Raw genomic sequence first — 14247 nt, 5'->3', positions numbered from 1 at the left:
AAAAGTCGTTAGGAACATTCATGTCAAACAAAACTAACCGGAGTTGCAGAACAATACACGTTGAGTATACGCGTGCATACCACGAGACACTAAAATATGAGGAGGTTCTTGAGATAGATCTCGATCGGATCTATCAAACGTATCTTAAAGTCTTAGCAGAGGCTAGAGCTACGAAAGATTTAAGTCGCGCACCACAACAGTCGGAGATCAATCAGATTGTTAGTGCTGTTTTAGATAAACTGGGAGTATAGAATAATGTCGCAATACCGTCAATCGGAACCGGCGATTCAGGCACTCGTTCATTTATATGAAGTTATAGACAAATTGGGTTCGGTAAATACTCTTCCGGGGACATTCGAAAATGATCGTCTCCCTGTTTTCAGTAATGAAGATTTGGAGATATACATTTTACGCGAAAATGGTACTATGTATCTGGTATCTGAAAAACAGTACCGTGAGCTTTTACCATTCAGGATTAAACTAGGTTCTGAACAGAATCCGTTTAATCGTCGCGTTATCAACGAACTAAGGGCTAAGTTATTCAAGGTCATTAGTACTGTAACCATGAAGGATGTGGAGCAGTATTTAGGGAATCTCCTTGAAGAAAGACTTACTCTGATCTTTGACTTCATTAAGAACTACCTTAAAGAAAATATCCTTGCGCTTTTATTCAGACGCCAGTCTGTTCAGACCATTTCTGACTTCTGGGAAGATTTCTGTTCTAAGCAAGGTATTGACGCACAGGTAAGTGTCAAACGCAGTCTTTTTGGTAAATATGATATTTCCGTACACGGAAACTTTTACCCTAATACTGCATTAATGAAAACTTTCTTTTTCACTGTAAAAGGTAAAGAAGATACAGTAAAACGTGACTTCATTAAAGCTTTGCGTAAAGCATTACAAGAAAAATAATAACTAGAGTGAGCGGGATTCCCGCTCACTCTAGCGTTTACATGCATAATTTAATACGTATATATTATTAATATGGTTAAACGTTAACCTTAATTGAAAAGGATATGTACGATGAAATATACACATGAAGGTTTGAAATCAATTCGCACTGGTTTAGGGCTTCGCCTCAGTACCATTATCGAAAATACTTTACGTTGGATGTCTGCTAAAGATATGGCTAAATGCCTGAAGACATCAACGAGTACGGTGTACAACATTAAAAACCATGGCGGGGAACGTTGTTCTCTCCCTTTGCTGTTGCATGTTGCTGACCATATGGAAGTCGACTACGATCTTTCCGTTAAAAGCGTATCCGGGGTTAAAACCTATCGCTGCGAGCTGGAACCAATCGGCCGGGGGCTTTATGCCACAAATGTCTTTGCTGCATCATTGATACATAAAGAACCTAAAACTACTGTTAAAGGAGCAAAGCAATGGCACTAAGACATTTCGGTCGCATTGACATTATGGAAGCGTACGGTATCTTTGGACTTGCCGAAGTTGACTTCGATAACACCTACCCTCAGCATACCAAAGCTATGGAAAAATGGATGAAGGATAATGAAGACATTACCCTGGATCCTCCTTTGGCTGTAGCGAATGAAGATGGGACGCTTACCATCTGTATCGAGTCTGGCACGTATATTTATAACATCGTGACACATCGGCCGGACACGATCAAAGCCATGGCTCAGCTGATTAACATCACACGGCCGTCCACGCTCCCTTTGATCGATCACATGATCAGGAACGTGTACCACAACGTCTATCTCGCCAAATAAGGAATATAAAATGGCTAAGTTAATGGAATTGTTTAAAGATCTTCAGCGTAATTTTCAAGATATGAATTCGCGTGGGGATGAAGGTATTTGGACTGACATCAACAAGTATGCTCCATCTGGGCTGGTCCGCTGCAGCACAACTGAACGAGCAGGGTTTATCGTCTATAAGAAATACGTTTTCAATTTCTTATTCAGCCAGGGTGGAAATAACTTTATCCATGCTGTGGTGCGTGCGAGTAATAAAAGTATTATGATCTCCGGACCTAAGTCAATGGAAATCTTTTGCTCGCCTCCGTCACTCAGTGGGCTAAATTTAGTCGGCACTGCTGGCGCTTGTTACGATGACAAGCTTTACTGGGAAACTTTTTTCAAGGCTTATGGAGTCGATGAATGAGTTTTATTATTAAAGCACTATTGGCGGTAGTGGCTTCTTTGACTTTAGTGGGATTGCTTCCTAAAGTTGGGGCAGCTATAAACCCACCGTCTGATAATTGCCAACCTATCTATTTTGCCGAAACAATGGATGGGGATCATGAAGTCCTTGTTTGTATCACAAGCCATGAACTCATTTACCAATACGGTAAGACCGATGGGGAAGTATTTGAAATAGAGCGTTTTAATTTAAAAGATGTAGTAGTTAAAAACTATTACGTCAACGCCTTCGATACGGCAATGTACGAGGTATATCTGGAGAACAAAGAGAGCGGTAAACTCTACGGTCTTATGTACAGTACGGATTCTAAAATCCAAATTGTCGACGGTAATGAACTCTCGGCCGTTATTGTTTTAAACCAGGATACTGAAATTAACAATCTCGGAAACCTGGTCGGTATAGAAAAGTAAATCAAGTACACTTCCGGGACTCCCGGAAGTGTACTTGCTGTTTTAAATCAATGTAACTTTTATTATAGGGGAATACAAAATGTCAAAGGGTCCTGTTGACAAAAAGTCTAAAACAACTTACGTTGGATCTAAACCAATGGAACAGAAAAATATGACTAAGATGGACTACCTCTATCTTCTTCGTAAATTTACGAAAATCGAAACGCTTGAGAAAATTATTTCTCATAAAGAACTGGTTCTTGATGAAGACCAGTTGTGCATGTTCTATGCCGCCGCAGATCATCGTCGGGTAGAGATTATCTCTGGGAAATTGTTCGACAAGATCCCGGCTGAAGCTTGGAAGTTATTACTTTAGTAGGGAGAAAAGATAATGTATGATTACCTGGAAAAAACTAAGGAAGCCAAAAAGAAGAAAACAAATTACATTGTTATTTTCTTTGCTTTCATTTTACTGGCACGGGGCGCATTCTGGTTATTCAACGACCCGACTCCTAAATGCGACGGTAAGGAGACGATAGCTAAGCTTGATGATATTATCAATAAAGCTATCCGTAACTCAGAGTTTAGTGGGATGGCTGCTAAATTCTCCAGCGGTACTGAAATCTCCAAAGGGAAGAATTTCAGGGAATGTAAGGCGCCGGTAAAGATGGTGGATGTAGATGGAACTCAAATAGAAATAGTTCGCTACTACACCATCAGTAAAAACAGCGATAAAGACTATCGCGTGACGTTAAAATAAAGGAGTGGTCATGGAATATATTAAAAGTTTTTTACGGGATAACGTTTGGGGTTTCCTTATCTTTATTTGTGTTTTGGCCACGGCGTATATTTATGGTCAGAATAAATCAGATAACGGACTTCCGTCCTGTACTGATGCTAAGATCACATCAACATTCACAAATGTTGTCTTGAGCGATGTTCTTAGTATTGGGTTCCATGGCCCTAAACCAGACGTTACTAACTTTCAATTCATCAGCTATGATGAGAATGCCAATTACTGTAAAGCAACAATAACCATTGTTGCGGGTGACGAAGGAAATACTTTCGATACGTTATATAAAGTTTATCGCGAAAAGAAAGGTTCTAATTCTTATAAAGTTGGATTTGTCCAAAAAGGTGACTAAAATGAAAAAACTGATTTGCTTGTTTGCTCTTGTCTTAGGTTTTATCTTCGGCACATCTTCCGCGATCGCTGGGGAATGTCCGAATGTGGTTTTCTACGGAAAAACGCTCAACCATAAAAAAGAAGTATTTGTTTGCTTGGTGAACCCAAGCAAACTTTATTATTCTTTTGGTAAAGTAGGAGTTCCCAAACCGGAACTCTCAGTCTGGGCAACACCAAAAACTTCTTCTTGGGCAAGAAATTATAGCAGTGTCGCAAGTCTGTATAACATCAATATTTTCAATGGCCCTTATGTCTATTCGATATCTACCGGAAATAATGATGAAGGAGTTCAGCAGGCTTCAATCGAAGTGTATAAAAGTGATGTTCACATCGCTTCGATCAAACTGGATCCAAATGACTATTACAGCGATATTTATAGTCTGAGTGAGACCAACATTCCTGAAGACGACCTGCTGCGCTAAGGAGAAGATATGAAAAAATTAATCTGTGGTTTTATCCTGGTATTTGGTTTCATCTTTGGCACCGCAGGGGCATTTGCTAAAGGTTGCAATGAAATTGTTTTCTACGGTAAAACAATTAATCATAAGAAAGAGGTTATGGTCTGCCTGATTCTAGTATAGCCGTAGTTAATGTCGCAGATGGGGAAATCTCATATAGCATTTATTCTGGAATAAATGAAGACGGTAAAGCGTTTAGCTCCATCGTAGTCTATGAAGATTTTTCACGGATCGCTAAGATTTCTTTAGACACTACTAGTGTTTATAACAACATCAATGTACTTCGCGATACCAGTATTCCCGAAATAAATAATTTGTAATAACTGCTGAGGTGGGATTATGATAAAATTAATTTGCAGCATTGTGCTTGTATTAGGGTCTATTTTTAATGTCTCTACTGCACTGGCCAATGATTGCCCGAAAATTATCTTCTATGGTGAAACTACTGATCATAAAAAAGAGGTATTTGTTTGCTTGGTTAGTCCAAGCGAGCTTCAATACTTTTTTGGAAAAGTTCGGTCGGGGGACCCTGAAGTTTCTTTTAGTGCCGACCCTAGCACTGCCAGTTGGGGAGATAAGAAAGATGGTGATGCCATTCTTTCAGAAGTAACACTTATCAATGGCGATCTTAGCTATGTGATAAAATACGGGTATGACCATGAAGGTGACTCATTCGCAGGCATTGAAGTATATAAAGATTACAAACGTGTATCTTTAATTCCGATATCGCCAAGCGGTTACATAGGCAACACTATCGGTCTCCGGAATACTGACATTCCGGAAACTGACGATCTTTAATAAACTCACTAAAGAGAAAACCATGAAAAAATTAACTGTAGCAATTATCTGTTCCCTGGGTCTTGTCGGCGCTGCCAGTGCTGCTAGCTTTCACGGCTGCCCTGATAAAGACACCATTTTTGCGGCCCCTACTGTTAAAGGCACCAAAGCAGTAGAACTTTGCAAAGTCAGTAATGGCTTTCGTTATACCTTCGGCCCGGTGGGCAAGCCAGAACTGAGCGTTGTACAGCCTGCAGATAAAGTTACTTTTTATGGTGGGATGGCCGGGGGCTTTGAGTTCGTTAATGGGAATATCGAATATTCCGTAGCCCTCGGGAAATTCAGTGGTGCCGACCTCGTGGTTACTAATCTCAAAACTCACAAAACACTGGCGACCATCGCCGTTGATGACATTTCTGACAATTATGTTAACGAGACGTATCAATATCGTTAATATAATTATTTAACAAAGAGGATCCCATATTGGGATCCTCTCTTTACATCTTTTCTTTTTCTTTTAGGAGTTTATAATGTTTAAAGATAACGTTTTAGAATACGGTGGAACACGTATTGAATATGACCCGTCTGCTCGAGTATTTTTATTCCGCTCTTTCCATCGGTGTAATGGAAAGGTAGAACTTTTAGAACACGGTAAGTTCCGTATTTTCGATCCGTACACAACTGTCATGTCCAATGGCTCTCACAAAGGAATTCGTGAGATCATGGTTATCAATGATAAGATCTGGGGAGGGTCTGTGAAAGTAAAATTTGCCATACTTCCTGATGATTTCCAGATCGAAGATATTGGAAAAGTCATCAAAGCTCTGGTAGACAAAGCTAAACCTAATTTATAACTATTTAGTTAGTAAGGGCATCTGCCCTTACTAACTAAAATTTATTTTAACATCCATTTGTTTTTAATTAGATATTATTAACATGAATAAGTGAATTAATAACTTTGTTAAAAGGAGTCTACTATGTTTATCGAATATACCCCGACCGAAGAAGAACTTGAAATGGTGGAACTAAAGACGTTCCTCAGTCGTAATAATGACGGGCCAACTAACCAAGATGAGCTGATTGCCAAATTGGTTCATGCAATCCGTCATTTCGATTTCTATTATCACTATAGCGATGACGTTAGTGTCTGGCGTAGTGGTGAGAAAGAAAAAGATTGGATCGATGATAATCTAAAAAAGGTCGAAGATCCAACTATCCAATACCATTTGTCTTCTCATTTCAATAAAGATAAGTATCAGGAAGTGGGGAGTATTTTATCGTGGGGAAAATACCTGGGTAAGTCAAGTACTTATGTCCGTTATCGTTGGAATGGCAAAACCGACCTGGAAGCTCGTATGCTGGTTGGACTTAAAGAGTGGTTTGATCGACTAAGCATTATGGCTATCGAGTGCCATGCTCAGGGCCGTGTGGTTTATTCCGACGATATTCTCATCGCAAATAAACTTTTGCGTGAAGGTATCACTTGGTACGATGATAGATATCCACTATCTCCGGTTACAGTTTCAAACAAGTTTTGGAATGAGTTATGTGAATTTTCCAAAATGTATCTAAACCGTGTAATTTCTTATCGTGACCTAAAGGAATGCATGCCGTTTTCAGTTGAATTGATATTAACGGAGAAGGCGGAGATTCTTCGTCTCGGTAATTTCTACGTTATGTTCACTTATAGTAAACTTCTTAAAAAGAAAGGAATGTTGAAATGAAGACAGTTGTTATTTACACAAGCATTCTAATCGTTCTTATGGGCAGTGCCGCCTATCTTTGTTTCACTGGTTAACAGGGGTCTATTATGTTCGCTACCATGCACATTAAAATGAACGGAGTAGAAACTGAATCTGTTCGTTGTATCACTTCTCAGGCTACGTTCCATTCTGCCAAGGGATCAAACAGTAGTTTCATGAAATCGATTCGCAGTAAACGTTTCAATATCATTCGTGTTATCTTTGAGCGCACTATGAAAGATTGCATTGAATATCACTGCGTCGATTTCACTGGCAATTCTTTTGTCATGCAGGATATTCATAAACGAAATCATACCGGTAAAGGGTTGGTTGCATGGATCGATCGTGTAGATCAACATTTAGGGATGACGATTCATGACAATTTGATCGTTCATGAATGTCGGGAGAGTGGTTTTATCAGCCGTTCTCCTCTGGAAGAGGAAGTTATATATCATCAGTTCATTCGAACTGAGGTTGGTGAGTATTTTGGGTGTAAACCATTAAAGATAATCCCAACAGCTGATCCATCTCCAGAGGAGCTTTCTATATTAGAGAAAGCTTTAAAAGGTAAACAACAATGAAAAGCATGTCATTTTTAAATTATTTAACTCTGATAGTCTGCGAACCGTCTACTTGGAATAAACCTGATACTTATGGAACAGTTCACTTAACAGATGTGGACTATTCCCCTGCAGGCGTAATTACGCAATTTAAAGCGAGCCATACGTTAGGTTCTATCTTTATCGAGGCGGTTGGTACGGATGAAAAGATTCGTATCTATAAATGGGGCCATACTGCGTGTGTGCTGGAAGTCTATGTGGGAGAAGAAGAGAATGCTAAGATATTCCATCTTCCTATTGGCGCAGCTCCAGCCTTTATCGCTAATGCCATCAGGGCTATCATTAAGGGGGATGTATGACATCTTCATCTTTTCGTCGTTTGAATAATACCGGGAATCTCACGGGAGAGATGGTAGAGCGTATCAGAAGTAAGATTGTAGAGATTGAAAGGAAAAAGAACATTCGGGTTATTAACTCTTGTGTCTCCGGAAGTCGTTCATTCAATCTTCATAATGAAAACAGCGATATCGATCTTCGTCTGATCTATGTCGATCATCCTGATTGGTATTTCAAACTGAATAAGGATAATGACTGTTTTGAAGAGCGTGATGGTGATTTGGATATTGTTGGGTTCAATATGCATAAATCCATCAAGTCCATCATCGACAGTAATGCCGCTTTCCATGAGTGGGTAAAAAGCCCTCTTGTGATTGAAAGAAGTATTACTCCAATGGCGGGTATCGAGCACTTCTGTAAGAAGTTCTATAACCCCCTGCGTGTTTATCACTATTACGATAAAGTTGGCAAAACAACGATTCGTGAACTTCAGGGCGAACGTGCTAAGTACGGTGAAGATTCACTAACACCGGAAATGATAAAGTTGATCACGTTGTATGTGCGTTGTACTTTATCTAAAACTCTCTGCAATAGCTTCTCATCCATACCACTTAACTTTTCGGCATTAGTCCATGATGCCAAAGTACCAGTAAGCCTTAAAGGGTTAATCTGTGGTTATATGGATTTCATTGATACCTATAACGGTACGGGTAGTATCGAAGATGTCAATGTGATGTTAGGGTCATTAATGATGTTCAATACAGGTATAGATGAACGAAACATTCAGGCTAGTGAATTTGTTGATCCTTCTGAGATCTTTAAGTTTCATCGTGATCTTGTTATCCGTCGTTGTGGTGTATAATTATTTTATTATGAAGTAATTGTATATTATGTTCGCAAGAATACTTCTCTCCTAACGGAGAGGGGGAGGATGGAAAGCTTGGCGGTGAAACCCTGGTTGAGAGGAGGTTGACTTATTATATACGGAGAGAGTACTACTCAGCACTAGAGTACTCTGTTAAGAGTACGGTTAGTGTGAAGAGTAGTAGTACGATCGTAGTATTCCTTTTAAGTAGATATGCTCTAAGACAGCATATCTACGCTTAAAGGGTTTATGCTGTTTATTAGAGAGAAATAAGATTACAAGGAATTTGTGATGAATGGTATAATAAGTTTTTGTGGTATAGATATTCGTAGGGTAGGGGATGTCTTATGCTGTTGTAGTTTTGTCAGTAAAGATAAGCCTTATACACCTGAGATTAAGATCAGTGCGATTCAGGATGTTTATTTTAAAACATTTAACAGTAATCGTACTGATGATAAGCCGTATATTGCAATACGGGCATTAAAGGATTGTGGTAGGGGATCTGCGTATTATCATTTCTATATTCCGACTTATATTGGAGTAGGAGAGAGTGAATGCGAAGATTTTGTTAAAGGTATTAAGAAAATGATCGGAATGGAGGTAAAAGACCAGGAAGATGTTGTTTAAGTAATTAATAATCAGACTGTAATACTGTGATCAGTGAGCATGATCGCTTAATAAGAGTAGTATTAATAACTACGAGGTATAACATGAGTAAATTAACTGAATGGCTGAAAGTACCCGAACCGGCCCCACGTCTGCCTGCTAACAAGGTTAAAAGTGTTTATAACTTTAACCGTTATCGGGTGTTCCTGAGTATCTTCATTGGTTACATGGGTTATTACTTTGTTCGTAACTCAACCAGTGTGCTCTCAGGTGTACTGGAAATGTCGGCAACAGAGATCGGTATCATTACCTGTGCTGGGTTCTTGTCGTACGGTCTTTCTAAGTTCATCTCCGGGCTTATTTCTGACAGAAGTAACTCGAAGGTGTTTTTGGCATTGGGTCTTTTCTTAAGCGGGTTGGTTAACCTGATCATTGGTGTGGTTCCAGGTATTGTTACCTCGGTTCTGCTCTTTACGATCATGTACCTGCTGAATGGCTGGATTCAAGGGATGGGTTATCCGCCTGGTGCACGTACCTTGATGTACTGGTACAGTGATAAAGAGCGTATTACCTGGGCGACACTTTGGAACTTGAGCCACAACTTCGGTGGTGCTATTGCGCCGATCTTGATTGGTCTTTCCTTTGCATTCGCTGGTGATACTGCAGTGAGTCAAGTACAAGCTGGCTTTGTTGTCCCTGGTCTGGTTTGTATGGGCATGGCTGTACTGGTGTTCTTCATGCAGGTGGATAATCCACAGGCAATTGGTCTTCCGACCATTGAAGAATATAAACCGGATGAAGTGATCAAATCAAAAGGTGTTGCAGAAGCAAGTGATCTTTCCATCATGGAAATTTCCAAGAAGTATATCTTCTCTAACACTAAACTGATCAACTACTCCATCTACAGTGCGTTCGTTTATATCCTGCGCTACGGTATTGTTAGCTGGGCGCCTAAGTTCCTGAGTTCCAGTGCAGAAGTTGGTGGTAAAGGTCTGGGTAAATTGGCCTCTATGGGCGGTTTCTCTGTATTTGAAATCGGTGGTATCTTCGGCATGCTTCTGGCCGGTTACGTATCGATCAAATTCTTTAAGAACTCTAAACCACTGACCAACGTGATGTTCCTGCTGGTAACAATCGCGCTGCTGGGTGTTTACTGGATCATCCCGCCGGGAGAAGAATACCAGATGTATAACTACATCATTCTGGTTGCACTCGGTTTGGCGATCTATGGCCCGGTAATGTTCTGCGGTCTTTACTCTATGGAACTGGTTCCTAAGAACGTAGCAGGCGCTGCTTCTGGTATCTCTGGAACGTTCTCCTATATCTTCGGTTCAATCGTTGCAACTCTGGGTATGGGTATCATCGTAGATAACTACGGCTGGGGTGTCACCTTCGTTGTACTGGTAGGTGCTGCTATCGGCGGTATTATCTTTAGCTTACTGGCCCGTGATAAATCACTGGAATTCAAGTAATCTATAATTCTCTACCTGGGAAGTTCCCAGGTAGAGAAGTCTAACTTATGTCAAAAGGAGAAATACAATGAAAAATAAAGACAATGTTGTTAAAGTTCTGAGCTTCCATTTAGGTGAAGGGAAGTGGGTTTCATTTGAAACAATTCTTGATCTACTGATTTGTAGTAAAGTAAACCCTGAAGATGTCAAGATTGTTGTTCGTGAAATGACAATTATTGATATAAAAGAACATCCTAGTAAGTATGTTGGTTTCCTGGGAATGTCGGATGGGGATAATATCTGGGAGAGCGAAGATATCTCCTGCTGGAATCTTAAGTATGTTAAGGAACGTTTCCTGAACCAAACTGCGATTCGTAGTTCACTCGGTAAATTGTACGACGAAGTGATGAACATTGAAATAGGTGAGCCTGCTGCATGAATGTAATCAAATTAATTAGTGGTATTGATTTCAACAGCTACAAAACCGCATATCTCGATCAAGCTGATGGTGATAATTATCTTCCATTGTTGCCGGTTGGATATGCAAGCTTTATTGATGCTAAAAATAGCTCAATCGTAAATCCATGTTCAGGGATTATTTTTGGTGATGCGCTGAAGGTTTGTATCACGCCAGGTATTCTGGAGAAACTTCGGATTATCGATCCAGTAAATCTGTCCCCAGTCCAAGTTGTTCTTGCTGGGGGTAAACTTCATGTTAATCCCCTGTTTGGTTTCAGAACAACTTCATTGGTTAAGGACACGGTCATTATCGGCAACTTAGGTCCCGATAAAAACATCGTTAAAAACTTTGTTGAAGTGATGGGTAAAAATATTATCGATCATCCCCATCGTGATTCTATCGGGATCGCAAGAACCAAAGCCGTAACAAAGAAACGTAAAGAATGTGAATTGTATCAAAATCATGTTTACGATTTATCATTCTACCTAAGGGTTCTTAAGAAAACACCTTTAGGTATTTATCTTTAATTATAATTCTAGTAGGGTAAAATTATGTATACCATTAAAATTAAAACTGCCGATATTATTTCCATGAAATCTATTTTAATCGGGGGGATTTTGTTAGATTGTTTTAACAATCAAGATAACAATGTCACGATTTTAGTACTTAAACATTATCAGGTATTGGAGATTACTTTAACCTCTAGTACTTTGAAGAAACCAAAAACTCGATTGATTCGACAGCTTTCTTCTCCTATTAAAGATATCGTAAACAATACAGTAATAGGAGATCCGGTAGTAGTCTTTGTCATTGGAAACGATGAATTTGATTTTGATATTGTCCCTAAGAAATCAAATTATCACATGAGATATGATGAGCTTTGCCAGGCTGAAGATGATACTATAAATCTTAGCAATTACAAAACCTACCTTCCCGGTTATCATTTAAGTAACTATGAAGTTATCAAAGAAAAATTGGAGCAGGGTATTGATATTCCTACTTATGGTTTGTATCAGGAATTTATTACACCTACTGGGACATTAGCGATTGTCCAAGGGAAAAGTGTGCAGGATGGTTCTGATCAAGTTTTGTTCTTTGAAGGAATTGTTAGTTAAAAATATTTTAGTTAGGAGTCTCATATGAGACTCCTAAGTCATATGTTATATTTCTTTTTTAAGGTGAGAAAATGGACTACTTATATGATAAATTTATTAATTAACCTTAGTAAGATTTGTAGGGAACGATATTTATCTTCCCTTAGCAAAGAAACTTTAACTATGGTATTTAATTCCATTCCTACGCTCACCAAAGTACTTAGGTTGGATTTAATTACTGATTATGATGAAAGGGTACGATTAAGAAATAAATTCATTATAGAGAATCCTGAGGTGGTTTTTTGGGACTACCTGGAATACCATCATGAAACAGGATATTTTAAAAGTAGTAATCGTATTATTTCTACTGAGGGTAATGTGATAACTCTTAACAATAAAGGGTTATTTATTATTAAGAGTCAAGAAAGACCCTCTAGCTATTACGTTAGTATTCAAGATCCATTAAAAACTATTTCAATGGTGGTGCATAGAGCAGTTGCATCCACATTTATCCCGCGTCCTAGCTTTCTGCAAGGTATTTCATTTGAACAATTGGAAGTCAACCATAAAGATAGAATAAGGAATAATAATTTTACCGCTAATTTGGAGTGGACTACGCGTTCTGGAAATAACCTCCACGCAACAAGGATGATAGATTACCAGGAATCCATGATCACTGGTCCGTGTACATTAAAAACTAATTAAAAAAGGAAAAGATGATGGCTAACAAAACTTATGCAGTTGTTCACACAGATACCGAAATTGTTTTTGCACAGAACTTTGTCCGTAATTACAGCGATCTACCTAAGATCAATAATGCAAAGCTTGCTATTATGGATTACGGTCTTTCTCATGAAGTACGTGAGGTAATGACGGTTATTACTGTTAATTTATCGAGCACTAAGAAACATATCGATCAGATTAAAGATCTGGATGTTGATACTCACATCATTAACAGTGACTGTCAGGAATATGATTATATCTTCCTGGCCCGTAACCCGGCTGCTTTATTTGAGAAATTAGGTCTGGAGGTTTGTAATGAGCAATAAAAAACAGCGCTTTGAGAATCCGATGATTGAGGATAAAACTATTTATTATTCCCGTGAGCTTTTTAAGGCTGCGGTACAGATTCTCTCTGAGAATCTGAAAATAGAGATAGAAACCCCAGAGCAACTCATGGTCATAAGTGACATACTGACCAGAACCTATCTTAACGCAATCGACAATCGTGGGTTGGTAATAGATCCTATCCCGTTCTTCTTTCTTTATCTGCCCCCGCGCATTAATCTACAGACCGCTCAGTCAGAATACAAGATCGATGAATATACGTACGATTATGTTACCGCATACTTCGTTATGTCAATTGAAAATCTATATGAACAGCTCGACAGACTAACTAAAACTTTTTTACGCTTTAAAGAAGAAGTGGTCGATCGAGATGACGAAATACAGTGGGTTACTCAATACCTAGAAGATAAGCTGATCAAAGAAAGACCTGATTGGTGGAAACTTCTTGACGGCACTCGGATACGCGTTGAGGTAACCGAGCCTTTGTTAATGAAAACATTAGGGCCGAGTATTGGTACCGAGTTATTAGTTTGTAGACCGTATACGTTACAATCACGCCGCAATCGTTGGGAGATAGAAAAGCAGGCTGTATTCATTAAAGGCGGAACGCCTAGTAACGGTCCATTCTATCTGGACTACGCCAGAATTAAAGTGACCCATAAAACAATCGGTAGTTATGGTGCCGTCAGCATCATTGCTAAAGATGAATATGGCGATAACTTTGTTTGCGATATCTCTCCCGATACTAAACCGGAAGATGTATTATGTTGCTGGCGTGTATTTGTCGACCTTGGTTTAATGGGAAATAGTTATTCAGAACCCCACACATTTGTTTCGATAAATGACTTCAAACGTGTGAATGAAGTTTGCGGTAATCCATTAACCGAGTTCAAACTTAAGACGTTAACCGAAGATGCATTAATGAAAACTATCCCAATTAATCATTCAATTTTATAGAGAGTGCTCGTCGCTCTTTTGGCTACATCAGTTTAGTTAGTTAGGGAAATCCCTAACTAACTAAACATTTAAATACTCATTATTTTTTAAACAAATATTATCATTATGTAATAACATCATGATCTTTATTTA

General features: G+C 39.0%; 2 protein-coding genes across 2 annotated transcripts; both read left to right on the top strand.

Moving 5' to 3' along the window:
• The first annotated feature begins 7687 nt into the window (after positions 1 to 7687).
• LOC126766753 (uncharacterized protein YcgL-like) lies at positions 7688 to 8476 on the top strand. Its single transcript, XM_050484475.1, has one exon. It carries the CDS (start codon positions 7688 to 7690, stop codon positions 8474 to 8476), a length of 789 nt encoding a protein of 262 aa, XP_050340432.1.
• A 713-nt stretch (positions 8477 to 9189) lies between these two features.
• Positions 9190 to 10557, top strand: LOC126766752 (glycerol-3-phosphate transporter-like). The gene has a single exon (XM_050484473.1). It carries the CDS (start codon positions 9190 to 9192, stop codon positions 10555 to 10557), a length of 1368 nt encoding a protein of 455 aa, XP_050340430.1.
• Positions 10558 to 14247: the final 3690 nt, after the last annotated feature.

The sequence above is a fragment of the Bactrocera neohumeralis genome, unplaced genomic scaffold (assembly GCF_024586455.1).
Source record: "Bactrocera neohumeralis isolate Rockhampton unplaced genomic scaffold, APGP_CSIRO_Bneo_wtdbg2-racon-allhic-juicebox.fasta_v2 ctg238, whole genome shotgun sequence".
NCBI lineage: Eukaryota > Metazoa > Arthropoda > Insecta > Diptera > Tephritidae > Bactrocera > Bactrocera neohumeralis.
Note: the sequence above shows the minus strand (reverse complement) of the source record. Positions and strands in the feature narration are given on the sequence as shown.

What these genes read in the sequence shown, in the direction of transcription:
- LOC126766753 (XM_050484475.1), top strand. Translation starts at nt 7,688, where the DNA reads ATGGTAGAGCGTATCAGAAGTAAGATTGTAGAGATTGAAAGGAAAAAG.
- LOC126766752 (XM_050484473.1), top strand. Translation starts at nt 9,190, where the DNA reads ATGAGTAAATTAACTGAATGGCTGAAAGTACCCGAACCGGCCCCACGT.